General features: G+C 37.1%; 1 protein-coding gene across 2 annotated transcripts in view; it reads left to right on the top strand.

Moving 5' to 3' along the window:
• The window catches only part of ZNF385D (zinc finger protein 385D), a 318,355-nt gene extending 295,779 nt beyond the window's left edge, over nucleotides 1-22,576 (top strand). Inside the window, exons 4-7 of one of the 2 annotated variants that reach the window (XM_008571375.1) lie at nucleotides 8,140-8,373; nucleotides 18,986-19,164; nucleotides 20,420-20,521; nucleotides 22,290-22,576. In XM_008571375.1, the coding sequence (XP_008569597.1) occupies nucleotides 8,140-8,373; nucleotides 18,986-19,164; nucleotides 20,420-20,521; nucleotides 22,290-22,523 (749 nt within the window). In that variant the 3' untranslated portion in view covers nucleotides 22,524-22,576. The remainder of the gene's footprint in view (nucleotides 1-8,139; nucleotides 8,374-18,985; nucleotides 19,165-20,419; nucleotides 20,522-22,289) is intronic. The other variant, XM_008571374.1, reaches the window with a different exon arrangement.
• The last annotated feature ends 5,232 nt before the right edge of the window (nucleotides 22,577-27,808 follow it).

The raw sequence follows: 27,808 nt of genomic DNA, 5'->3' as shown, positions 1-27,808 counted from the left end.
ACATGCCAAGGCTTCTAGCTTAGAATGAATTCCTTCTTTATGGATTCTAAAAGGAAAGAGGGAAAATTACCTGGTAGAGAAAAAAAAAGTACTAACTAATCGGTTTATCTCTTTTTAAAATAGCGACCTTGTGTTCTGAGGGAGAGCTTAAGTAAAGCCATATGACCAGTCTCTTAACTACTGTGGAATTGAGCAGCATTTGGAGAATAGGCACATGTCCCCAGAGTAACTTTTAAAGATGGCACCCCACACTCCACATAGAGCACACAGAAGACTTTGGCCTATGCAGGATTTTAAACACACACACACACACACACACACACACACACACACACACACACACACACACACACACACACACACACACACACACACACACACACACACACACACACACACACACACACACACACACACACACACACACACACGCGTGCACAAACATACAGGTGCTAACATTCAAAATTTGGAAATTTTACATAAAACTTATATTTTAAGCTTTTACCAAAGTAATCATCAAAGCATCTGGTAAAACTGGACTTATCCCTAACACGATCATTGTCAGTTGGCCTGCTTTACTCATTTAGCTTTTTTGGTGGGGTGGAGGAACAGGTGGGACCATTGCCTAGAGAGAGCAAGCCTGCTTTTACTTGCAGAATCCCAGTTCAAACTAGAGAGGTCCATTTCAAGGTCACGGACATTTTAGAGATGTAAGGTTTGGAGAAAAGTAGATCTCAGTTTTGGTTGGCCAGCTATTGAATCCTGCTTAACTCCCCAGGGAACTGGACAATTCCGGCTGAGATCTCTGTGCTGCAGTAGCCTCAGCTTCTCCCTCCGGCTGGGCCTGATTCTCCTGCCCCTCCTGCTTCTCATTAGCTCCACCCTCAGTTGTCTGACCCACGTCAAGCCTTCTTTGACCTGGTCCTGATCACCACCCCCTTCCTAGTGTTTCTGCAACCATGCTCTAACCTAGCAACCTGATTCACAGTTTTAGTGAGTGATAGGAGTAGCCTAAATTTGGGATAAATTATCCTATGAAATGAATGTTATCTCACATTGCCCTCTCAAATCACATAATCTATCTTGAAAATGGCCAGTGCCTGTGAAACTAATTGGTCCCTGGCCTCAAGAAGGAAATCCAAAAGTCGAAAATTTTTAATAAGCTCTGTTTCAAATACTTTTTCATCAGAATAATTTATATTCTAATCTGCATATGATATACATGGCACAAAGTGAGTTCAACAGCTAACCATATCTCTGTGCATGAATCTACTCTTGATATAATTGCCTCAAACATACCATAGATTGGGCAGCTTTGAAAAGCATCTCAAAAGCTGCAGTTTAATATTTTTGTTTTGTAAGTTTTTAAAATCTCTTATCTTTCTACAATTTTTAACAAGATATGGGAAATCTAGTTCAAATGATGTAAAGGTAAAATTACTCACCTGATGCCTTAGTACATTAAGAGTTTCACACTGGTCACTATGGGAGAGAACTTGTCACTTGATTAAAAGTACATGGAATCACTTTTTTTATGGCACTTCCAAGTCACAGACCATTAGAGATGTAATAAAATTAGAGTTCAATTTACAACTCATTTTTAATATTTTCTACTAACGCCTCCTCCTTATCCTCCTCAAAGAGAGTGAATCTGTTGTTCCCTCCACTGTTATTGTGTTAGAGCTCTGTTAGTCTTTCATAGACAAGTTATTCTGCATTTATTTCTTTAACCTCAATGACTGGCACAGGCTCTGACACATGGGAGGGGTTCAATCAGGCACACCTCCAGAACTTTCTGGGCCAGGGCAAGTTTATCAATGGAGACTGTATGCCATATATCTAAATATTTTATCAAGCTTCACCCAGCAGCCCCACAGCCTGTCCCTCAGGGATTTCCTTGTAACCTGGAGTCAGCCCCAAGCCCTACCAAGTGGTAAAACAGATCTATGCGAACAGAGCAGAAGCTATACCCAAAGCCAGGATTTCTGGGTGGTGACTGGATCCACTCAAATCAGCTAGCACACAGTTGGAGACAAATGCTCTATTTCTTCCTGTTCTCATTTTGTGGACTCAGGATTTCCAGGCAGGGTGAAGCACTTCCTATAACTATACCACCCTAGCAGATGGGAGGGACAGAATGTTTACTGGGGTCTTTGTCTGCTTAGACATATATTTTGGTGATTTGGGGTGGCCAAATTTGTACAAAAGCAGCCACTCTTTCTCTGGTTACCAGGTACAAGCTGTGATTTCCTCCAACATGTACACACACACACACACACACACACACACACACACACGAATTCTCAGCCTCTCTATTCTGGCCTTTGGGGCACACAGTTCAGCTCTCATTTCCCTTTCCTGTAATTCCAATTTACTAAACCCCGTAAAAAGTTGTTTACAAGATCAAAATCTACAAAAATAGAAGGACTTCTGTTTCAGTGTCTTATGATATGTGGAGCCCTCAAGACTGCAAAGCAAAGCCCAATTCAGGGGCTGTTCCTCCCTGGGTCTAAGAGTGTGACACTGTGCTCAGTAAATGTTGGTTAACATAAATAAAATTGATAGGAAAGAAAGCAGCCAGTAATAATTTCTAAAGACCATGATATTTTTTGTTGTGAAGCATCTTTCCATACTTCAGAATATCAGTGTATTTAAGAGGAAGCAGATGTTTTACTCACTTGCTAGCAAGTCTGAGTGAGACTTAAATTCATACAGGACAGAAGAAAATAAATTGGATGTAATTCTGAGTCTTCAATCTACAGGAAAACGTGATGAGCATCTTTGGGTCATAACATTAATCCCTGTTACCTGGGGGGGGGGGGAACGTACAAAACTCCCCTGGGGTTTTCCCACTTGGGTTATGAAGTCTATTACTAGAGGAATAAATTTCTTATCCAGACCATGTAACTTGGCTGCTGTGTTTTATTATCCAGAATTCAAGTTGTTAATATTTTCTGGACTCCTTTCTTACGCTTTGTGGATTTTTTTTAAGAGAAAAGTATTTGCAGTGTTTTGATTCAAGAAGAGGGTCACAAGTGGACCACTCTGAATACTGACATGTCTCGTTTCATTCTCAAAAATCCCCATTCCACAAAGTATTAGCAATCTGTTTTAATGTCAAAGCCAAATAGCGACAGTTGCAATAATGAATATTTGCTACAGGGTGCTGGCAGAAAAATGGCACAGCAATGCAAGCCCAAACCATGTCAAATCTTTCTCTTCCCACTGAATCCCACCCATTATTTTCAACTCTCTGTCACATATATTATTCCTGGAGTCATTGGTTGAATAGTAAAAAGAAATCTGAATCAGCCTTTGGAAAATACTAAGAAAGTGAATCACTATCTCATCTTTTGGGGAAAAAATGGGTGCAGTGAAGAAGGCCTCTGGTTTATTCTTACATTCTGCACAAGAGCTTATTTGAGAGCTGTACATTTTCCTTTTCTTCCCACCTTCTAAATGGATTTGAGAAAATTAATACGTTAGCATAAATGGATGATTGGATATAAATGATTGACGCTAGCTCAGACCATGTTTAGCTTCTTTTAAAGTCAAATATTTAAGGTGTTACCTTTCAGCATGCATAATAAATCATGACTAACTCAAATTCTTTTACCAAAAGAAGCCTCTAAATTTTAGCAATAAAAAATAAATGAAGAGCATTTGCAACTAAGCCAGACTAAGTTCAAGTCATTGTGCTACCTGCTGGCAGTTCTGGTGTTGGGCAAGTTCCCGTATTTCTCCAAATCCCAGTTTCTTCTCTAAGATGGAGATAAAAATGATACGTGCCTCTGGGATTTTTATGAGGATTGAATGAGTTAATAGCTGTGATTGCTTTAAAAGTGCTTGCACAATGATGAGCTAATATTGTTGTACATTAATTCATTCATCTGTTCATTCATTTTTTCTTTCAATAAATATTTATCAAGTGCTATTTCATGTCAAGTGTAAGTGCAAGGATATAGCAATGAACCAAACATATTAAGGTCTATTAAGTTTATAACATTTATTATTACATTTTGAGTCATTGTGGATATCTCATAAACTATTTGTCACTAAGTACATGATCTTGTTAATTGGCTTTCTTACCTCCAGTTGCTTAGCATAGAACTTAGCGCAAAATAGCTGCTTAGTAATTGTTGATGGAATGAAGTTTGAGTGCATGAGTCATTGCAGGGTAGGATAACATGCACTAAGATTGCAATTGGGAGATGCAGCAATAAATCCTAGTTTCTGCCTTAGAGCCCTATATGACCTTGAGAAATTTACTGAAACTTCCTTATCTAAAAGTCAAGAAGGCTATGCTATAAAACCATGAGTGTCTCTTCTGACTATGATCCTTCAAAGTAACTGGAATTATGCACTATTTGTTGACTGGTTATAATTCTATTTTTCTTAAATTTATTTATTTTTATTATTATTTTTTTTGTCTTTTTTCGTGTCCGGCAACGGATCGCAACCCTCAGTGTCGCGCCCGTACCGGACCAGGACCGGCAACGGGATCGCAACCCTCAGTGTCGCACCCGCACCTCGCTCAGCCAGTGAGCGGGAACCGGTCTGTATGTGGGATCCGAACCCTCGGCGGGAGCGCCACCACGCTCCCAAGCGGCGCACTGTAGCAGTGCGCTACCAAGCCGGCCCTTCTTAAATTTAATAAACTTTAATTTTAGAATAGTTTTAGATTTACAGAAATGGTGCAAGAATATAACAGAGTTCCCATATACCTTACTTCCCCTTATTGTTAACATCTCACGTTACTATGGTACATTTGTTACAACTAATGAGGAATATTTATACATTATTATTGGCTAAAGCCTATACTTTATTCAGAGTTTCTAAGTTTTTACTTAATGTCCTTTATTTGTCCCCAGAATCCCATCCAGGATCTAACATTACATTTAGTTGTCATGTCTCCCTCCTTAGGCTCCTCTAGACTGTGACAGTTTCTTGACTTTCCTTATTTTGATGAACTTGATAGTTTTGAGGAATACTGGTCAGGAATTTGGTACAGTGTCCTTAATTTAGATTTGTTTTAGGTTTTTTTCATGGTTAGACGAGGGTTATGGATTTGGGGGAGGAAGATCACAGAGGTAATACTGATTACATCATATCAAGTGTATACGCAGTTAACATGATCATCCATTTAAGATTCTTTTGAGTGGATAAGAATTATTTTATAATTGGTAATTTAATGTTTAAGGAAAATCTCTTTGCTATATGTATGCAGTGTACATTTATATGCAATGTATGGAATAGTTGATTTATTTTGAATAAGGCATAATCTTAAAATATACTTTCTTAATTTTACAAAAGGCCCCTTTATCACTGATAAAAAAATAAAGGTAAGTGAAAATCCACATCTTGTTATAAATTAATAGTAATTCTATCTTTATGGAATCAAGATCTATATATTAAATTTAAAATAAAAATATAATTTTGTATTCATTTCCAATTAACTGCAAGGTTAGAAAATAACAGATCTGTGCTCCGCTATGTAGTCAAAAATATGCCACACAGTAGAAGCGCTGAAAGTTAAGCATTTTGATATTAATTTCTCTAAGCCTGTCTCATGAAAGGAACTTGCCTTAAGAAATGTTAATACTTTACTAAACCCTAGGTATAGAGAATCTGATCTTATGCCATCTTTGGTATAAATGTACATTATTATTCTCTGGGGTCAGGAGAGACACTAATATAGCTGTCACAGGGATTGGAAAATCCATGGTTTTGTTTATTCTACACTTTTGTTAACAAAATTTACTGTAAATAGGAAAGTTAGCTTAGGATTACGATGATCTATGCTATGTGCCATGTTCAGATCAAGACATAAAATAAACATGACGATCCAGAGGAAAAGTTGTTAGAAATAGGGTATTGCTAGGGAAATCTTTACCAGGGTAGATTGCAATGAAATAAATACCAACAGTATCACACTCTGGCTTTAGTGTGTGGCCACACCAAGTTTAAATACAATATCTGTATTTACGGTTGTCACTCCCCATATTGCTGATCATAAGAACAATTCGGTAGTATTAGCTCGCTGCTTCTAGTGACATTACTATGGAGAATCACCACACGCCACCTGTATGACCTTGGGAAATTTCCTTAACTTCTGGAATTTTCTCACTTTCAGAACTTCAGGTGAAGGCTAAATCAAAGTATCTTATAAGGATATAAAATTATTTTTAAGTATATAAAACACTTAGCAAATTGACTGGCATTTGTAATTTATTCAAGGGCACATATACACATGCTTTCAAACAGTCATTTCTGGTTTATCAGAGGCAATGAACAACTATAGGATCCTCTTGAAATTGTCATGTTTTATGCCATCTCTAGGTTCTCAGAGATATTTTCTGGCTGTTACTTGATATTTTAATGATGGAATGTTAGCAGTCAAGTAAAAACTAATTATGAAGTGGACCTTTCAGTGTTCAAGGGAACAAATGTATTCTAGTGGGAAAACTTTGTTTTAAAGTAGTTTTTTTTTTTGAACTTTTATTTATTTATTATTTTATTTTATTTTGTCAATATACAATGTGGTTGATTGTTTAAAAGTAGTTTTATTTATTTTTCTTTAACCATGAGATACTGATTTGCAGTATTTTTTAAAACATGGTTAGTGGATGTTCTTCATGACACTAAAGAAACTTACTTTATCTTAGCAGTTAAGTAAGTGATTAAAAATTTAATAAGTGATTAAAAGTGTCAGGCAAAGGAAACAAGATCCAGATGAATCCTTTTATACAACAGTCTTTAACGAGAGCCCATTTCTCTTCTTATTGACTAGTGTTTCTGAAGCCATATTTAGGAAAGTAGCAATAAACAACCTCAACCATATTCCCACCCCTATGCCTGGATCAAACGGGATATTCAACTTAAAAGGCATCCTGTAGCTGCAATCAACTCTCGTTAGTAAGTGTTTATGCATTCAGCACTTCATTGCAGGCAGACCACTGCCCTTTATACCCACTGTCCAATCCATTTATCATGAACTTTTTAGTGTGGCATTAAATAGTGACTATAGCAGCATATGGAATGAGAGACAATTTCAAGAGCAGCTGTAGCTGGAGAGCCAGCCTGGGAATATTTTGGTTAGGAGGTTAAGAATCAGCTGGGAGGCAGAAAAAAGGAATATAAGACTAGATAGGATATGAGTGTAGAGCTCATTTGTAATTCATTATCGAGTATGGCAAACATTGCTAATCAGGGTGACTGGCATATTTAGGAGGAGATCTGTATGTGCCCAAGTCAGGTTAGGATGCTATAGTTTCATTTTGATGATTGGTCTCTCCAGATTTAGAATCAGACTTAAGAGCCAGAAGGGTTGTAGGGTTACAGTGCATCAACACTTTCATGGTCATCAGATTCCTGAATGTGATAATAACACGGTGTGACCAGTCTGTGAATTCCTTGTGAATAGTGGCTATTGATGTTTGAACACTGGTGCTGCAAACTCTACACATAACAGCCTGGTACAGAGCATGCATTTAATAAATATGCTGGACTAAAATTCCTCTTATTTTGATACTGATAATTTCTGTACCTGGTGCTGAATTTTAACTCTTTGTAAATAAGACAATGATTTTCTGAACTGCTGATCTGGAGAAAGCAATTATGGCATCAGGGCTCTATATTCTTTTGCATACATATATGCAAAAGGATCTGTGCCTGTTTTTAAATTAAAGAAAAATATAGAAGGAAAATGGAGAGAGAGAGACAAGTATTAAAGAAGAAGAAAAATATCTTAAAAGCATTTATCTTCTATTTTTAAAAAAAATCCATCTGTCTAGAAATATGTATATACTGAGTAGAATATATTGTAAATATTATTTTACTAAGGCCATATGTTAACAGGAGAAATTTGTGGGTATGTTATTGACTCCATAGAATGTTTTAAAATTGTATTTGTGTGTATTTTTAAGAGTCATCTGGATGTTTTATTTCAACATATGAAATTAAATGCGGTCATCTATGTAAACTTCATGAGATGATGAATGATGCGTAATTGACAAGCAGCGACTTCTAGTTGCTCTCATCATTATTAGCAGAAATAATATTAGTGATACATTTCCAAATAGGGAAAGATAATGCCACTGTTCCCCCCCCCCCTTTTTTCCTGTGCTATTTTGAATGCAGACAGTACAGCAGGGACACCAGCAATATCAACGACGACAGCTGTGGAAATACGCAAAAGCAGTGTTATGACAACTGACATCACCTCTAAAGTGGAAAAAAGCCCCACGACAGCCACTGGCAATAGCTCATGTCCTTCCACAGAGACTGAGGAAGAAAAAGCAAAACGGCTCCTTTACTGTTCTCTATGCAAGGTTGCTGTCAACTCCGCCTCACAGCTGGAGGCGCACAACAGTGGTGAGATGCAGCCATTTCTTTTCTGTCTCAACAGCTCTGCAATTATCTTCCTCTGAATAGATTAGATCTTTTGCAGCAGGGGATAAAGGGGTGGCAGAAAACTGGCAATTATCATGTGGAATTCATTAACCATTAAAAAACCAAAAATGACAAGCAAAGTGTCATTTATATGGGGTCAAGGGAGGGTTTCTAGGGCTTGCAGGCCATGGTGTGTGTGTCTATGTTTATGTTTTATTAATCATTAGGAGATAACGTATAATTCTAAGATATTTTTTGCATTTATGTGATTTCTACATTATATGTACCTCTATGCTTTTGCTTCTAAATGAAGTTTTCTAAAACTGTACCCATAATATTTTTGCAAAATGTGTTTGCACAACTCCTTGTTTTGGTTAAAACCTCTCTATTATGATTTTAATGACAAATAATGCTATTTGGTCTGAGTCTATGTGACCTCGACAATTAAACTTTAGAAAGTGTTTATTATGTGTAGCCACTGAGTTATGATCTCTACATGTAATATTTTATTTACTCTTCCCCAAAACTTAACTGTGTTATTTTTTCCATTTGATTGAAGCTCAGAAAAGGCACATGACCAGTTAAGTGACAGAACCATGATTCAAACCTAGGTCTCTCTGATGACTTTAATAGCAGAGAGGGAAATACTGGGATGCAGACAAGCCAGGACAAAATACTCTTCCAGTGTATTTTGGTTCCAACCAGCTGTTCTGTGTGTGTATGTGTGTGTGCATATGTGTAATGTATATATACACACATTCCTCTCTCTATGTATACATATACTTGTGTGTATATACACACACACACACATACACACCCACAAATATCAGCCTTTCTCTCTAGACTGGGTTCATTGCCAAGATCAACTTTTCTCTAAAAGACTGGGTTCATTGCCAGGACTCTGTCAGCAACTATAATAGAAGAAGAATCATTTATGAATCATATCCTGAGTTAATATTGCAGCTGTATGTTGAGTCATTGACCAATTGTTGTGCTGCACTGGTAAGATTCAAGTATTGACTTCGAGACTCTGAGGAGTAATTGCAGATGAAGAACAATTCCTTCAGCACATATCTTCCTCCTGCACACAACATTAGTTGTAGTCAGGCAGAGTTCATGAGTTCAGGGGCTGAAAAGCACAGAAAAGCATCTGGCCCTAAGTCAGAATCTAAACTATGCAGATTTGCTGTGTGTTTCTTCATGCTAATACATGTCTTCTTGAACGTGATACGTTTCTTCAGAAAGTATAAACATCATTGAACGTCCATTTATTTCTCAAGAATTCTTGATCATTCCACATAGTGACAGAGAAACATTCTTTTTTGGTGGCAGGGGGGGAACAATTTTGACAGATAAACAAACCGTGCCATTTGAAGCTGGAGCTTATTTATGAAGAATTTGGGAGTCCTTCTTCAATTCTTATTAGAAACATCTGATTAAGAAAGCAAAGGAGTCACTTATTTGATTATATCACATCAAGTCAATATTTTTAATATTCCAATTCTGTGGTCCTCATCTTTGCTTTGTGTGTCAAAATTACCCATGGAACATTAAAAATATATTTATCCAGACATCTGATTGCTTATATCCGGGGCCTGGGAAGCTGTAGTTTTTGGGAAAAGAAAAAGCACCTTCCCAGTGTTTAGCAGGCAGAGCTGAGAACTACTATGACAATTTCATCTGAGCGTTTAAGGAGGTGAATGCGGCTGTCACCCTTTACTTGAGCCACTCTGAAGCTTCAGGCTAGTCTGGAGACTGCCACTCCCCTTCTTTCCAAGCTGTTCCTTGGGTTTCCTTGTCCATGCATTCCCCTTCCTGCATCAGAGATCTTTTTTTTTCTGTTTGGGAAGCACCCACCCCAGAATCTAGGCTTACTGCTCACTTAAGACCTCACCCTAGATTTGCAGTAGTGTGGAGTGTGAGAACTGGAGGTGACAAAGGAAGAAGAAAAAAACATGCAGTTAGATACTCTTTGACCCCCTTTGTCGCCTATTTTTGATTTTCAGATTCAGTTCTGTTATTTGTAACTGGAACAGTGTTGGGAGGCTCATGATGTCTGGGACTTCCTCTAGATGTGGATGAATGTGAATGCAGTCTTACCTGTATCCAAACTACCGCTGCTTGTGCAGGGACTTCCTCTGTATCTTTCCTGTAGGATCGGATGTGGGGAAACCATGGGGCAAGTGTAAATAAGAAAGGCTGTATATACACCCACTCTCCTGCCAGGAATAGGAGCAGTAGGATTCATCGTAGGATTATTGTGATGTGTTTTAGTTTGGATTCCCTCAGAAGCAGACTCTAGGAGAAGGATTTGAGAGAAAATAGTTTTCTTTAGGGAGGTGAAGGAAACGTTTTAGGGGAGTGGGAGAAAGAGGACGGAGGGGAAGGCAGCCAGTACAGAATGCATCATTTAGCCAGTTGAGAACTTGGGTGACTGGAGCTTACCAAAGAAAACTGCTACACCTCACACCTCACCCCTCACCCCTCACACTCTATTTCACTGCTTGAAACATATAATTTTAAAAATCTCCGCTTTCTTCTAGAAGTCAGATGTCAGAAAACCACCCTTAAGACTAGGTTGTTTTTTCCAGGGTTGAAGGCCAATCCTGATTAGAAGCAGCCAGGCTAAATGGTTAGAAGATGTTCCCTTTGCATCCAAATAATTCCAAAATTGTTTTCCCTCCTTGGAAACACATCATATACAGAAGATAGGGCCTGCAGCACTGAGTGTGGAATTATGCATCTTTGGGCTGTTTGTGGGAAGCCAAAGACCTTTCAAAATAGGTTTTTCTTTTAACCTTGGAAAATGCATTCTCAATCCTAAACAAGTGATTACAAGCAAATTTTGGGAATACAGTTTCTATCACATGCTATCACACCTGTTGTGTGGTCCAGTAGAATGGACTAGAAATGATCAGACTTAATTTTTACCCTTAGATATGCAGATAACGTTTCTATGTGAACCTGGGCAATACAGTTGTCCTCTCTGAACTTACATCTCTCTCTCTCTCTTCAATTGAGTTAAGAGGCCATATGGCACCTTTTAAGGATCAAATATTATGGCACAATTATTGGTATGACCACAGCTGCTGCCAACATTATTCAGGGGTCAATTTCATTTGCTTTCTCTTTTTTTCCCCACTAATGTGTAACCACTGAAGTCACAGTGCCTTGATTTGTATTCCGTAACACTGGAATATAGGACTTGAACAGAAGCATTCTTCTTTTAAATATTTTAGAATTTGGGAAGAGAAATAGCTCTTCTGAGCTGAGTAGCAGAGTTTACAAAACAGTCTAAGAATGCCAAAAACACATTTTCAAGAGATCTGGAAGCCCCCTCTAAATTTTTACTAGGGATCTCCAAAACGTTCATAAAAGGATTTGTATTATCTTTTAATTCTGTTTTTTCACAAACTTTTTGAAGCATGTGCTTTTGTTATAAACAGATATTACAAAGACATATTTTGTACTTTTCTCTAAAGAAATTTCCCCAAAACATCCTACTAGGTAATGTTTTGTTTAACTAATTTTGATGGGTTTTTTTTCAATATAGTTAGAGAAAACTTATGAAATGTTTTACAGTTTAAGCTCATTACTAATTTGGGCAGATATTTCTGGTAATGACTTGAAGTAGTAACATTTGACAATTTGCACTAAACTCATTCCAGTTTCTCTAATTGTGGACAGAGCTTCTTCTATCCCTCACTAAGTTTTAATATACAGAAAAGATACTTATCAAAGGACAGACTTTACTAAATTTTAAAATGCTTATAGACTTCTAAACTTTTGCCTTAACATAACCAACAATATTAAGAAGGAGAAAGAAAAGAAGTTGGACTATAATTTACTGAGCACTTAGAAGCACCAAGAATAATCCTTAAAACAATAAATGAATTTAATATAACACTTAAATAGAGCAGATAATTTTATTTTTTATAACTGAGGACATTGAGGCACAAAGAAACCTAAGTTCACACAGCTAATGAAGGCAAATTCTGGCCTGCACAGTTTCAGAGCTTGAGCTCATGATTATTTATACAATTGGAGGGGGTGGGTGAAGGAAAGTTCAGTGTTTGTTTACCAATCTTTATTTATCTCAGATACTTCAGCTCATTTTTATTGATCATCTACTTTGTATTAGGTACTGAGAATACAACTGTGAGCAAGACCCAGTCATTGCCTTCCAGAAGCCTCCATCTAGCGTGTGAATCTGTGTTCAGAAATAGAACACATGGAGTCTTGTTTCATGTGAAAATCACACCCAAGCCAGTCAGCCATGGCCAGTGTTCATGGCCGCATTATTATTAAGGCCCAAAGATTATCTGCCACTCCTAATCAGCATCTTCTAGGGTAATGATAAAGCATCAATTCAGCTGAAAATAAAAATAGAGACTCTCCTATCACAATTTGCTGTTGTGCCTTCTTTAAGAAGCTTTCTACAAATGATTTTAAAAAGACCCAACGATTCAGCCTCATACCTCCTCCATGTTCCACCTACCCATCCATGGCATACTTGAGCACTAGAGCTGCCCTATCTAATATGGCAACCATTAGCCTCAGGTGGCTATTGATGTAAATTGATTAACAGTTCAGTTTCTCAGTTGCAGTGGGCTCATTTAAATGCTGATGAGTCTCAAAAGGCTACCATATTAGCCATGTACCTGCGTAGATATAGAATAATTTCATCATCACAGAAGCTTCTATTGAATCATATAGTAGAGTTATAATTAATAAATAATGTCTTTTGGGGGTTGTGATAGTGAATGATTTGGGGTATATTACCTAATAAAATGAATTTTTTACGTTACTATGAGCATTCAGGGTTAAATTATTTCACATCTGGGGAACTGTCACAGATTAATAACCAGAATAAGTGAGTTCAGAGATGTGTCAGTATGCACTTTCTGGCTGTGTAGTTTTACACAACTGTTCTTGTTAAAAGAAGTTATATGTCCAAACCAGTGGCATGTTCAACCTATATCATTTTTCCTGCCCATGCCTCATAGAAAGTCACTGATGTTTATAACATCAAAAACACTGCTTTTATAAATAACCAAGACAGCATGTATCTCAGTTTTACTATGGAAGTGTAAATAATTTGTCCATTTATTGATTATTGAGTGGGAATTATGTGAAGAACCTTTTTGCTAGGCTCTCTTGGGGAATCTATATAAAAGGAATGTGGCATTTTCCATGCTCTTAAGGGCTTTGTTTTTAAGGAGATGAGATGGGTGCACATAGAGATTGTTCAATGCTGTCTACAGCAGCGTGGAAAAGCCTCAGTGTTCCCTGCAGTCAGTGTCAGGGTACTATGGATAAAAGAAGCATTCTGGATGCCTGATATTTCTCCTCACATGCTGGGATTTGAAGGGTTACTGCTACATCAATTCCATACATTCATCAAACCAGCCCTGCGCTCTATCCACTGAGTCCCTCAGCCTGCAGAGCTCTTCCCTGGGCTATCTTTGATCACTGGGTCCGTCATGTGGCTTGTCTCCCATCTCAACCTGACCTCATAGCTTCTCCTATGGGGTCTTTTCTGATGCTAAAAGCAAAGTCCTCTTTTCCCCTGTTTTAGACCTATTGTTTTCCTTGTCTCTACTTTCACCTCTGCAAATTGAACTTTAGATACATCACTGGTGAATCAGTAAATTACTTTCAATCAGGGAGCTAACAGAAATAACACATTTTTTTCTTTTCTTTTCTTTCTTTTTTTTTTTTTTTTTGGTCATTTGGTCCATTACTAGGTCGCCCAATACCTTGGATTCTGGTGATTAATGTTTGTTGATGTGCTGATAAAATACAGCTAAGTTTTCTTCTCTAAGAGAAAATGCAAATACAGTTAACATGGAAAATATGTACTATATAGATATAAGAGGTCAGGGGAACAAAAGACTAATTTGCAATTTGGACATTTAAAAAGGAGCACACAGAAGCTTTTGATGCCAATTACACATTTCAGGTATATAGATTCAAGAGAACTGTTCTTTCTCAGGACACTCGAGAATTGGAATATAATGCTATCATATTCAATAACTTAAATAAACACATCAAAAAACATTTGCTCTTTGCTATTTATATGGAAACTGACTACTTTTCTACTCATTTATCTGCAAGCTGAATCACTGAACTAATCAGTGAGAAGGTGACTAAATTATTGCTGGAAGTTTCATGGGTTTATTGGGGACCTGGTCAAAGACTGTTAAATACCATTTAATGAATGAGCATTCAGGAAAATTAAACTTTAAGGAATGGAAATTTATTTTATAGAGAGGCAAATTTTGCAGACTCTACCAAGATAGATTTTTTTTTTATAAAATAAGTCCCTCTGAAACTTCCTTTGTAATGTTTAGAAAGTAATTTGGCAACTTGAATCAAGAGACTTAAAAATAGTCATATTCTTTGTCCCTATAATACTACTTATGAAAATCTATCCTAAGGAAACAGTCAAATTTGTAATAAAAGATTTAACCAGTAGGATGCTCATTACAGCCTAATTATATAGGAGAAAAAAGAAAATAATACAAATGTCTAATATTAGATAAGTGGCTAAATATATCACACCCATGTATTGCAAGTCTATGTTGTCATTAAAACCCATGTGCATTTCTAAACGTGTATATAATTCCACAGGAATTTTTATGTAAAACCACTTGAGCTAAGTCATCCCAACTTTTTAAAATGTAGGTGTGCAAATAGAAACAAAAGCCTAGTATATGATAACCATTATTAATATTTTGATATATTTCTAGTTGGTAGAGTTATGTTTTTTGTTTTCTTTTAAAAAAAGTTTCCCAATTTTCCTAATGAGCTATTCCTAGATGAATGATTTATTTAATTTTTAAAAAGAATTTTACAATTTTCTTACTTACTTACCTTTCCTTTATGCCAGTACCTAACTTGTGAGCCAGCTAAAAAAAAGGAAGTCATAAAGATGATGGAGAATGAAAGGGAAAACTAGTCCCTTCCCCCTACACTACTTTGATTCTCACAGATATAAGAGCAATAAGTATCTTGTCCCTAACATTCTCAAAACTAAACAAACAAGCAAAAGCAAACAAATACAGGATTTCTTGGAGGCTTATGCCTTGCTGAATTTAAACTGTGTTTGGAGTATGGTTTCACCTTTCAGAAATCATGAAGATCATTGTCAGTGTGAGCCTTTTAAAAGTGATAGGAGGAAAATAGTCCACTTAGCTTCGTGCAGATTCTCTGCTCAGAGGAAGAAAGAGAAAGGTGTGGAAGCAGACTTGTGACTGCCCTGCTGAGCCACCACAGAAGAAGGCAAGAGTCTCACAAGATGTTTACATGGTGTTGAAACCAGAGGTGATATCACCAGCCATCAGAGAGCCACAGCCTTTCAAAGCATCATGATTCATGGAACCCTACTAAGCAGAAAAGAACATTATGAGAAAAAAATAGGGGAGGAGGATTTGAAAGACTCATTAGAATCCAAGTTTAGAAAGACTATATTAACAAAATAGAAAATTAAAGGTGCTATGAGAGACGTGTGTGTAACTGAATCTGGATGGCTTAGAAATTCTTATCAGATTTTTAGGGACTTAGCTAGAAATCCACTTTCTACCTTCCAGGGACTTCAAGTAGTGCTTGCTTTGTGACCACAGACAAGTAACTTAACTTTTCTGAGTGTCAGTTTGTTATCTCTAAAATGAGGAAAATAATAGCACCTAATGCACAGGGCAGCTGTGATCAGGTTAAAAATTTCGCACAGTATTTGCAATGTATTAAAGATTCAATAAATATGAGTTCTTCTAATAATCACTATGTTTGCATAATCAACACTTTATCTCACAAAAATGTAAATGCTTTAAAATTGAATGCATATTTCCTGAGTTTTATATTCTATTCAAGCTTTAAGATCTTATAAAATTATTTAATAGCTATTTAATTATGACTGACAATCTGTTCCCAAATGTGTGAAGTTATATTGCACAAAAGTTGTACTTTTTTTTTTTTTTTTTTTGTCTTTTTTTTCCGGGTCCGGCAAAAGAACGCAACCCTCAGTGTCGCCCCCCTACCGGACCGGGACCGGCAACGGGATCGCAACCCTCGGCGTTGCCCCCGCGCCTCGCTCAGCCAGTGAGCGGGAACCGGTCTGTATGTGGGATCCGAACCCTCGGAGGGAGCGCCTCCGGGCCGGCCCCAAAAGTTGTACTTTTTTGATGATGAATAGTAACCCCAGAGTCAAAGCTATTTGTTGAAGTTCCTCCCAAGTCTTGCCACAATTTTATGAAATGTGTGTGTGTGTGTGTGTGTGTGTGTAAGGCATGAGTGGGTGGTATATTTAACTTTCCTATCTTTTCTAGCTTCTGAGGAGAGAATACACTTAAATAATAATTCTAGGAACCTAATGATTTTCTGAGAAGATGGGTATTTCTCAAACATTTACATATGTCCCATTTCAACTTTTCCTCTAGGGACATGACATAGGTGGGGCTTAGCTTGCCAAAGATATTCTGGGAAGCACTTTATTTTCTGGATCTTTGCCTGCTGTTGCTAAGCCTTACTACTAGGGATAAATCTTTTAAATTTCTTCTCATCTCAGTGCTGAGACAAGCCACCTATGTAGTCAAGATAAATGACTCAAATATTGCTGAATAGGTTAAAACAGTGTTCTAATAGATTCAGGTTTAACTCATCAAACACCAACTCCCAATCACAAGAGATATTAACCAAAAGTAAACCAGGAGTCCACAAGAATGTCAGGATGAGAATTCATCTCCTATTGACTTCTTAGGCATTTTCATAAATGAAACTGGCACCACAAAAGCTCCTCAGTTTGACTGAAGAAGGTGCATCTCGGGATAAAGAAGTTTGGACAACCACTTATTTACGTATTTATTTCTTGCTCTCTGGGACTTTTTTGTTGCTGTTGTTCCATTCTCACTAATGCCATCTTCAGATGAGGTGGAAATCATTTGTACTTACTGTTTTGCAAAGGAGATGGGCAAAAGCAAACCCCAGTGAGGCATTGTTCTGCAGCTCCATGTTTCACTTCCTCCAATCTTCCTGCAAAACTTTGACTTTTTTCTCTTTTCTTAATCTGTTGAGATGCAAACTTTTTAATAGCTATGTATAAAATATGGATATTCAAAGTGGGCAGTCTAAGTTGTAAGAATGCACATTTTTATACTAGACTTAGTAAAGTTACAATAATTTTCAACCACGGAAATGTGGCTCTAAACCTGTTTTATATATTTATTGTCTCTTATCTAATATGGTGTGATCTGCACTGACTTAGATTGTCTCTCCCCCACCCCTCTACATGTTTTCCTCATTAATATCCAATAGTTATGGGAGGCTGGCCCATGAGTAGAAGTTAAGAATCTTTTCTTATGCTTACAAAACTGTCCAATAATCAATAAATATAATTAAGAAGAGAAACTACTAAAAATGTCTTAAAAAAATAAGAATGGGGGCCGGCCTGGTGGCGCACTGCTACAGTGCGCCGCTTGGGAAGCGCGGCGGCGCTCCCGCTGAGGGGTCGGATCCCACATACAGACCCGTTCCCGCTCACTGGCTGAGCGAGGCGTGGGAGCAACACCGGGGGTTGTGATCCCGTTGCCGGTCCCGGTCCGATACGGGCGCGACACTGAGGGTTGCGGTCCGTTGCCGGACATGAAAAAAGACAAAAAAAAATAAAAATTAAAAAAAAAATAAGAATGGCAGAAAGGACACAAATCATTATAAAAGAAAATTTCATAGCAAAAACACGTCTAAGTGAGAAAAATAATGAATATTTATCAACCCTAAGAAAAAGGAAATTTTGAGTAAAATTTTGAGAGAAAATTGCTATCCTAAACTGTTTGTAACTGCAGTGATCTCAAAAAAAAAAAAAAACATACTGTTGTTAATACTTGATAAGTAGAGTTACATAAATTACATGTGAATGCCCAAAGATACTATTGGTTTATTAAAAAGCATTGATTTATAGAGTATCTGCTTAATCTATGAATCAACCTTCATCTTCTCAGTCATTTGTTTACATTTGAAATTACATAACCAATCAGTATGGGCTTTACTATCCTAATATGGCCTGTTTTCAGGATCATTAAAATCTTTATACCGTTACTCTCCCTCTTTAATCTAAAACACAGAGTCAAGACAGCTTGTTTGTATTCTGTTTAGAAAGTGGGTATTTAATTAGAGCCACTTCTGTAAACACACCAAGCTTAAACCGATTACATTTGTTACCCATCACCTCCAGCTATACCTTTAGCAAGTAAATCACTCTTTATCAGCTATTGTTTATGTCTTATTAGCATCAAGAGGCAATGAAACAAAGTTCCACCCATTTAATTTCACCTCAGGACTTTGAAGTTTAGTTACTATATTGATGGTGCTTGTTTTTAATGTGGAGCATTAGAAAAAAGGAATAATTTAATAATGCTATATAAGGTGATGAGAGCAAATTGTCACGGTCTACACTGTCATGAGCATACTTCAACCATGGTCCCTGAAAGAACTGCACTAAACTGAGGCATCAAATTTTATTATTGTATTGTTTCTCGAAGATACATTATACTAGCTAAGATTATTTTCCTTTTTCATTATTTCTGCATATTGCCGGCAGGTACTAAGCACAAAACCATGCTAGAAGCCCGGAATGGAAGCGGGACAATCAAAGCCTTTCCTAGGGCAGGAGTGAAAGGCAAAGGACCAGTTAATAAGGGAAACACGGGCCTTCAAAACAAAACATTTCACTGTGAGATCTGTGATGTGCATGTCAACTCGGAAACACAACTTAAACAGGTAGGCAGCACATATTCTAGGAATGAAAACTGATTTGAACACCCTTATGAGAGGATGTGTGTACTTCCTCTGTCCCTTTTTATTTCTGTTTTTCTGTCCCATCCATCCATTTCCCCTTCCATGCATCCATCTCCCCTTCCATCCATCCATCCATCCATCCATCCATCCATCCATCCACCCACCCATTTATCTTCTGTTCTCTATTCCGTGCATCCATCTCCCCTTCCATCCATCCATCCATCCATCCATCCATCCACCCACCCATTTATCTTCTGTTCTCTATTCCTTCCATCTATCCACCCAACCACCTATCCAAGAAAAGATTAACTGAGACTCTACAATGACCCAGGAACTATGCAATAGAACACCACTTTTATTATTTATTCATGCTTATTTTAGTTGGTTGAAGGAATACTACAATGTAATGGACTCTAGGACTTTTCAGAAATTATTAGTAGTGAGTTTGTACTGTCTTTGTATTTGGAGACTAGGAGAAGAAAGGGTATCAGATCTTTTTTCTACCAGGTTTCCCACTCAAAAGTATTGCTTTTCTTTAAAGGTCATCTAGTAATGTTCCATTTTTACTTGTTTAGATATTTACATGCTAGAGCTAATTTTATACCATGCTATTTTATTTTATGTACTTTATTACATGGTGTTGAACTGTATTTCTAAATCCTGCAGCCACCTGCTAAAGGGATGACTAATCACATTACATTCATACTCTGAATAGCCTTCCAAAAAGACCAGCTATATACATTGCCAACTGAAGACTCAGCCCTCAGATTGTGGTGTGTTTTAAATGTATATGAACACTCTTTTGCTGATTTTTGTGTATGTTTGTTATTTGTCTTTAGAATTTGAGGGGTTGACATTTGGCTGTACAAATGTGAGGATAAATATTAGTATGGAATAAATTCATGCCTGTCTGGGCATCTTTGTTCATTTGCACAAAAAATTTTTCAGACATTCCTTTTCTTTGTAAATGCTCTTCTACAAAACGAGATGTGTGCGGTGATAAGGGAAACAGCTAGGAAAAAAAGATCTCCTATTTGTTAAAAGTATCCTAAAATGGATACCATAAAAACTATGTATCATCAAAGCATCAGAATCTGAGGACAAAAGTGTGTGCCCTTTTATTTTTGTCTTTCTGAAACTTGCATGGCATAATTAATATTCTTCCCCAGGTTAAAGCAATATTCGTGAGAGTTTTTTGATGACTTAAAAAGCTGTCATTTTTAATTGCTTTTAATAGCACATTAGCAGTAGAAGGCACAAAGACAGAGCTGCTGGGAAGCCCCCGAAACCTAAATACAGTCCTTACAACAAACTACAGAAGGCAGCACATCCATTGGGGGTGAGTGTCATTTCTGCTTCCAAAAAGATAATATGCTGTTTTTAATGTCCCACAGTCTGCCGAACTTGGAGTTTAGATTATTAAATGTAATAAGTGGAATGTATCTAAGAAATGACAATTGATTTAAGAATCCAGCCTATACTCCATCAATAAAAGTATTAGTTTCCTGATTTGTTTCAGTGTTCTGTCACCTTTAGCCACAGCCCAGCATCCTGAGTTGAGTTCAGGTTTATCACAGAATATAGGGAAGCGAGAAAAGCCAGACTCTTTCAAGTGGGATAAGTAATCTCACGAAATCTAGTCTCGATGTTAGTGATACTTTTAGGAAAGAAAGTCAATGAAAAACAAGTTCTTCAATCTCCTTATGTAATGTTTAAGAGGCAAGGAATTGGTGTTACTTATACTCTCAACAAGTTTGGATTTTGGATAACAGTTTCAGGGATATGACTTATTTCATTATTCATCCAAGGACACTATAGAAAGCCTGAGGAAATGTATCCTGGGAAACTCTTTCTCCCCATCACTCCAGAATACATTTTAGATTAGTAAGCATTCCAGTATAATGTCCTGACCTGGATTTTTTGGTCGGGCTTTAGAGGAAATCTATGAAACCTATCAACTTTATAAGGTAATATTGATGAACATGTGCTTTTTTCTGGTTGAGGTGGCCACAGCTTTCATCAGAGACTCAGGGCTCAGTGAAAAGTTAAGAACAATTGATCTATAGTATGTGCTGAAATGTGCATTTTGAAATCTGTTACCTCCAAAATAGTTCTTATCAATAACTGGTGCTATTGTGTGCTGCTGACACATGAAAATATAGTTAAAAGAGACTGCAGTCATCTATTATGAGATCCCAACATGGGTTGACTCAAATAATTTAGTAGTATTGCCCATTTTTATGCAAATGAAGTCACTTTACACTTTTGTAAAGATGCGATTTTAGCTTCTTTGAGAGACTGTGAATTCAGTGCAGAGCTGATATGATATCTCAGCACCAGTAGTTACAACATTGAGTGTTATCCCTGGCCAGCATAGATGCAACTTTTGGCAATTGAGTGAATGGTTCTTAAATAAACAGCAGTCAATGTGGTTACTATTAGTATCTAAACCCTACTCCATAACTATTACTATGTAACCATTTCCACAAATGGGAACATTCCGTCCATGAGAACAGGTATCATACTAATGTTACTAGCCAGAAAATTAACTGGTTTTGTAAAATAGGATTGAGAGAATGTCAAAATTGGGGGAAGACAGTTTTCTTTACTTCTTTATTGAAGGTGAAATTTTATTTTTATTTCTCTTGAATAGTACTTCACACAATTAGAAACAGCATTCTCTATGCCACCCAGTTTATACTCTTGGATAGCCTAATAGCAGCTGACAGCATTAATGAATCTCTCTTCAAAAATGTCTGCTCCTTGATAGTTAGTGTGTATGTAAAGGGTGGCTAAAAATTTCTCTGTTTTTCCTCTGAAGGTACAATTTTCAACAAAAATAAAATAAAGCAAGGTTGCTGAGTACTTTCCTGGAGGACTTTCAACATCCCTGATCTGTCATTTTCAGATACCTGCCACCTTTTCCAAAGGGAAAATACTCTACACTTTCCATTTTCTTTTTTGTCAACTCACAAGTGTGAGTTTATCTTTGTAGTTGTTTACTGCTATATTTTATAAGCTGCCTACCATTTTGGATATCTAAGTACAGACTCCAAAACTTGGGGTTTTTTTTTTTTTTTAACTCTTTTTCCCTCTCTCCCTTGCAGGTAAAATTAGTGTTTTCAAAAGAACCTTCAAAGCCATTGGCTCCACGAATTCTACCAAACCCACTGGCAGCTGCAGCAGCAGCTGCTGCTGTAGCAGTGAGTTCCCCCTTCAGTCTTCGAACTGCTCCAGCAGCAACACTGTTCCAGACTTCTGCGCTTCCTCCAGCACTCCTGCGGCCAGCTCCTGGACCCATTCGGACCGCCCACACTCCTGTGCTGTTTGCTCCTTACTGAATTCCAGATGGGAGTAATTGTACTGCAATAATTTTTCAAAAAACAAACAAAAACAAACAAAACAAACAAAAGAGAACTATGCAGTGTTTATTTATAGTTTAAAGTCTATCTGAAGAGCCAGGACTTTTGATAGTGAATTGAAAAGATTATAAAAAGGGGAGGGAGGTTTTTGGGTGGGAGGGAGGGAGTGGTATTTTCTCAAAATTAAAGCATTCCTCTTGAACATTGATTGTTTTAGAAGTGATCTCCAGCATTGACTTGTAGTGGTATCTAGAACTTCTGAAGCCTTTGTGACTGTGCTTTTGGGCACCTATTTCCCTCTGCGTTGTCTTTCCTGCTTTATGAAACAAGTATACATTGTCTAAGGGCATTAACTGGTTCCAATGTATATATAATAATTTACTCTGTAGATTAAAATAATATGAAAAAAAAAAACAAAAAACAAAAGCAACACTGTGAATAGTAGTACCCGTGCTGGTCCTCTTGATGTACGGTACAGCAGAGGGATATGACGCTATGGCAGCAATTACTGGGTATTTATCCCAACAAAAGTAGATACAGTAGATGTCTTGTAAAGCAATAGTGCTGTGTCTCAATCTATGCCACTAGGATTCAAAGAATTGCAAAGGTAGAACGAACAACTGTTTCATACCAGTAAGCACTCAAAAAATAAATACCAGATGGGTCATGGAGGTCTCCCTGGTCAACATTCCCCTCTCCTATCTAGCTTGAGATAGAACAGGGCTGAGCTTAGAGGTGGGGAAGGCATCAATGAAAGTGATTTCTTACAAAATGTTAATTTCCCTACCTGAATAATTACTGCTAGAAACAGAGAAGTGTTTGTCATGACCCTATATCTGAAAACAGATAAGCCCCATGCATCATGGGTGTTTAGAGAGAAATCAGTGCAGCTATTGTTTCAAGGATGAAAGATGATCATAATGTAGGATGATAATGCAAAGTTAAGATCTTTTGTGTTAGTGCATATTGCATCTTTGCAATGTCGCCTTTATATCATACCAGTAGGGTTGTCTCGTAGGCAAAGGTTTCTGCTTTAAGTATGATGGTAGAATTAAGCATTCGCTATTGTTGTGGGTTTTTTGTTGTTTTTTTAGATTTCCTACTGACATGATATAAACAATTAATATATATTTAAATGTTAGTAACAGCCGGAAAAATGAATCTGAAATAATTGCACACCAATGAAATAGTGTTTAAAAAAAATACTGGTAAGGTCCACTGAACCATCGTTTCTCCAGTGGAGTTGTGAAATTCTAACAGCCTCTAATATTCACCATAAGGCTGAAAGGAGTTTATGTTTTTCCTTTAAAACAAAATTTATCAGGGGTATATATAAATATATGTATATTGTATATATGTTAGAAAGATTAAGAGAATAACTTATAAAAAGCAAATCTATATAAAATGATTATATAACCATCCAGTGTTACATGTTATCATTAAATTGGTAACAAATGGCATAAAAATAGCTGTGCCTTTAATTTGTGATAAAGGCTATTTGCTTTTTTTCCCATAGAAAGCTAACATGTACCTATCGATATGGTGGGGTTTGATGCAGCCAGTCTGTTGCATTAATAAGAACACTCAAACTTAGAACAATGACAAAACATTTACAAATCAACTCTATGTGACTTAGGTTTAGCGAAAAAAAATATTTTTGAAAAGGTTTTGTAAGGTCTATTTAAAAATATCAGGAAGGGCTGGATGTGGCCTTCCTGAAACTGCTCTTATCTAAACTATGGTAAACTTTGGAAAGGTGTAAAGAATCAAGATGAAACCATATGAGAGATAGGTATTTAGCATTTGTCATTTTATATTTAAGAAACACCCATAGCGTGCTTGGTGCTCAACATTAAACACGGTCTTTGGAGTTCTCTACCATCTAGCTATAGAAATCTGTCATATAAACATATATTTAAAGCAGTGGCTTTATATATATTTTGTTAAACAACCAAAACAACATAAAATGAAAAAGGAAAGGAGGAAGGAAGGAGGGAAGGAAGGAAGGAGGGAAGGAAGGAAGGAAGGAAGGAAGGAAGGAAGGAAGGAGAAATTGTATTCCATAATTGTTCTGTTTAAAAGAATTATATACCATGCCTCTCTGGTTAAACATATTGGTTAGCATTAAAATTTGTTTTTGAAAGAATCTGACCTTTCCCAGTATCTCTACTCTGTGGTTTTTAGCAAGTTTCCTTTTTTCACCTATGGACCTTGCTAGTTCAACCAGGTGGACAGTTTCCCATAAGTTTGTTGTTTTGGTCTCTGTCTCTATCCCATGTGACCAGCTTCTAAGCATTTTGAACTTTAGTTTCCCTTTTCTATAATGTCAAATTTTTTGATCTATTGTGGTCATCCTGAATCTCTGTCCAACAAACTTTACACCTGATAAAGCCTCTCTTTCTGTTGGTAATTTAGTGTTGATGGATGTGATCTCACTACAATGTGCTGTTACTCTTTCTTCCCTTTTTCACCAAAGTGAATGAGCCAGTCCGCCAGAAGTCAGGGCCTGTGAGGTACACAGAGTCCTGGGTCACAATGTGTCACTAACTTTAACGATTTGCTGGGAACAAACCAATCAGCCATATTTTCCTCATCAGCCATATAAGGAAACTCAGAAATACCTGGATCCCTTCTGCCTCGCTTCACTATGGAACCATTTTTGTTTAAATGGTCTCTTAAATTGGAGTTGTAAGCATCAGCTGTCTTTTACTCACTACCTAATAAAGGATGAAGCCTAACCATAGAACTTAGAGTGCATTCTCTGTGAATTGTTACCCCCAACTCCATGTACTTATCAACACCAGATAACATCTAGTATAGTTCAGACTGCTATAAAGCTATATCCTTTCCCTTAGGAAACTCTTTTCATGAATAAAGATCAACAATTCAGATTGGTCAGCGGTGGTGCTGTGAAAATCCCTAAGGGTGCTCTGACTTTGTGGTGTACATCCCTTCCCATGCACCACACCCACAGCAAGGAAAGTGATAGAGAAAGAATCTCTGATTTCATTTGAAACAAATATAAATGCATTGCAAGAGCCAAATGCCTCTGGAAAAGGCACTTTTGCACCTCATCCGGATCATCCAAACAAATGGGGATCTGTTGTTGGGGAGGTACTGTATTTCTCTCCTGAGAAAACAGGTGATTACACATGACAAATTTCTCCTCTCGCTGCTCCTACACTTCAAAGACTGGTTGTTTTATTCACATAAGAAAACATGGTTGGCTTTTGGCAATTTATATCATCACTGCTTCATCTGAAATGATCACAATCTTTAGGTACTATTGGGCTTCCCCTCATCTATTGCAATAATTTACTGCCATTATCATCAGAAATATAATTTGGTTTTTTGAAAGGTGCTGCGTATTTTGCTGCCAAGGAATATTTATCAAAGAAGTATTTATACTCATTTGGAAGTTAAAAGAACAGAAAATAATAAAACAAAAGATTAAGAATTAAAAGACAATGAAATGTTAAAAACAAGATCAAAGTATATTGCGATGTGCCCATGTGAGCTTCTAAGGCATAGGACCAATACATAGTAGATATGGGCATTAAATTTCACCTACAATTAAAATTTAAATTAATATCTTTGTCTCTGTGCCCATGTAATGTTTCAACTTTTCTGAAGAAATCAGATCACAAAGCTAATAGATTACTGAAGTGGTCTAGGGACCTCTTCCTTTAAATCTGAATTGATGTACCTTTCTGTGCCTAAGTGTGGATGGCACTGTATCAACTATTTGTACACTAGAAAGCAGCAAGTGGCATGAAGTGGTGGGGAAAACAACAAGACTGAAAGTACTCAGAGTCTGTCGTATACGTTGTCTCTGACCAGCAGAGTAACTTTACATTGTCACCTAATGCCTTGCCTTTATTTCCTTATTAGTAAAATGGGTGACCGTGACTAACAGCTGAGCTGGCTTAATATTTCAGCACTAAAGGACCACTTCTCTCATCTTCTCAGGAACGAAACTGCTTTCTTATAGTGAAGAAAACACCTACTCAAATATTTGCATGTGTCCAGAAACATGTTCTGTATTCCTTTCCATTTTAAGTATTTACCACATAGTAGGTCATTCATCTACTCGGTTAAAATGTAGACTTCAACTAACATCAAATACGTCACTAATTCACTAATTATTATTATTTAATTTATGCCAAAGTCATGAACGATATGCTGCCTCTTTTTTTCCCCCAGTCTAGAGCATAACAAATTCTGAACAAAACCAATCTTGATAAGAGCAGTAGAAAGCTGGCAGCGTGGGTGTGGAAGGCAATAACATATTTAAATGCACATCCTTATTTTTTTTGTTGTGCTTTCTGCCTTCAGTTGAAACGGGCCCCATCCATCTGAGCCTTCACTAATTCTGCCCTGACTTTGCATGAGTTTTAGCTAATGGCCACCTTATTAAGATAATTTCTCCTACAGCCGAGGTTATCATCAGCTGTATGGTTTTTTCACCGTTACAAGAATTTTTGAACTGAGCTCTGACAGTGATTGTTTTACCTAGAAATTGCTGTTGGCTTTTGTTAAGTGGGTAGATTTTTTTTTTTCTGGAGTGTCTCTTCTGGTCTTTATATGATATGCTTCAATAACTAGAAAGGCTACTTTCAGGAAGTGAAGTGAATCATTTATATGGCAGGTCTCCATTGCCTTCTTACTAGCTCTGAGAGTGATATCAGGGTATATCAGTGAAAGATGGATATGTTGATATATCATCCTCATGTGGCCTACAAAGATTCTTACTTCCAGGAATGGATTTATAGCTTACCAGAATGACGAGTGATGTTGGAAAGCAGGTTTTACACTGGGAAAACCTCACAGTGCTACTTGATCATAAGTCCATGCAAGTTGTGAAGGGTCACAGAGTTTAAAGAATTCCCTGGTTGGGTCATCAGTGTTCAGGTGCAAAAAGACTGAAAATAACCTTCAGTTTGAGGGTCTTCTTTTCCCCCTTCACGGTGACGGAAATTCATTCATCCTAGATGGCTATGTTGACTCTAGAAACTACCAAAATGTGTTTGAAGTCAAATTTGATGATTAATACGTATGACCAAGTTGAGTATCTTGGAGTTTGGTCAAGTTTACTAAGACCATAGAGAATGGGGTTATATTCTTTTCATGACAGATAGTTCAGCTTTAAAGGCAATTTCCAAAGAGGAGAGCTAAAATTATTTGTGAGCAAAGAACTATAACTAAAAATAAGTAATTATACAGTGACCAGTTCTAAGGCTAATGCGTGTGTGTGTGTGTGTGTG

Source organism: Galeopterus variegatus, unplaced genomic scaffold (genome assembly GCF_000696425.1).
Source record: "Galeopterus variegatus unplaced genomic scaffold, G_variegatus-3.0.2 Scaffold685, whole genome shotgun sequence".
Classification (NCBI taxonomy): domain Eukaryota; kingdom Metazoa; phylum Chordata; class Mammalia; order Dermoptera; family Cynocephalidae; genus Galeopterus; species Galeopterus variegatus.
The sequence above is the reverse complement of the archived record's forward strand: the minus strand, read 5'-3'. Positions and strand labels throughout refer to the sequence as shown.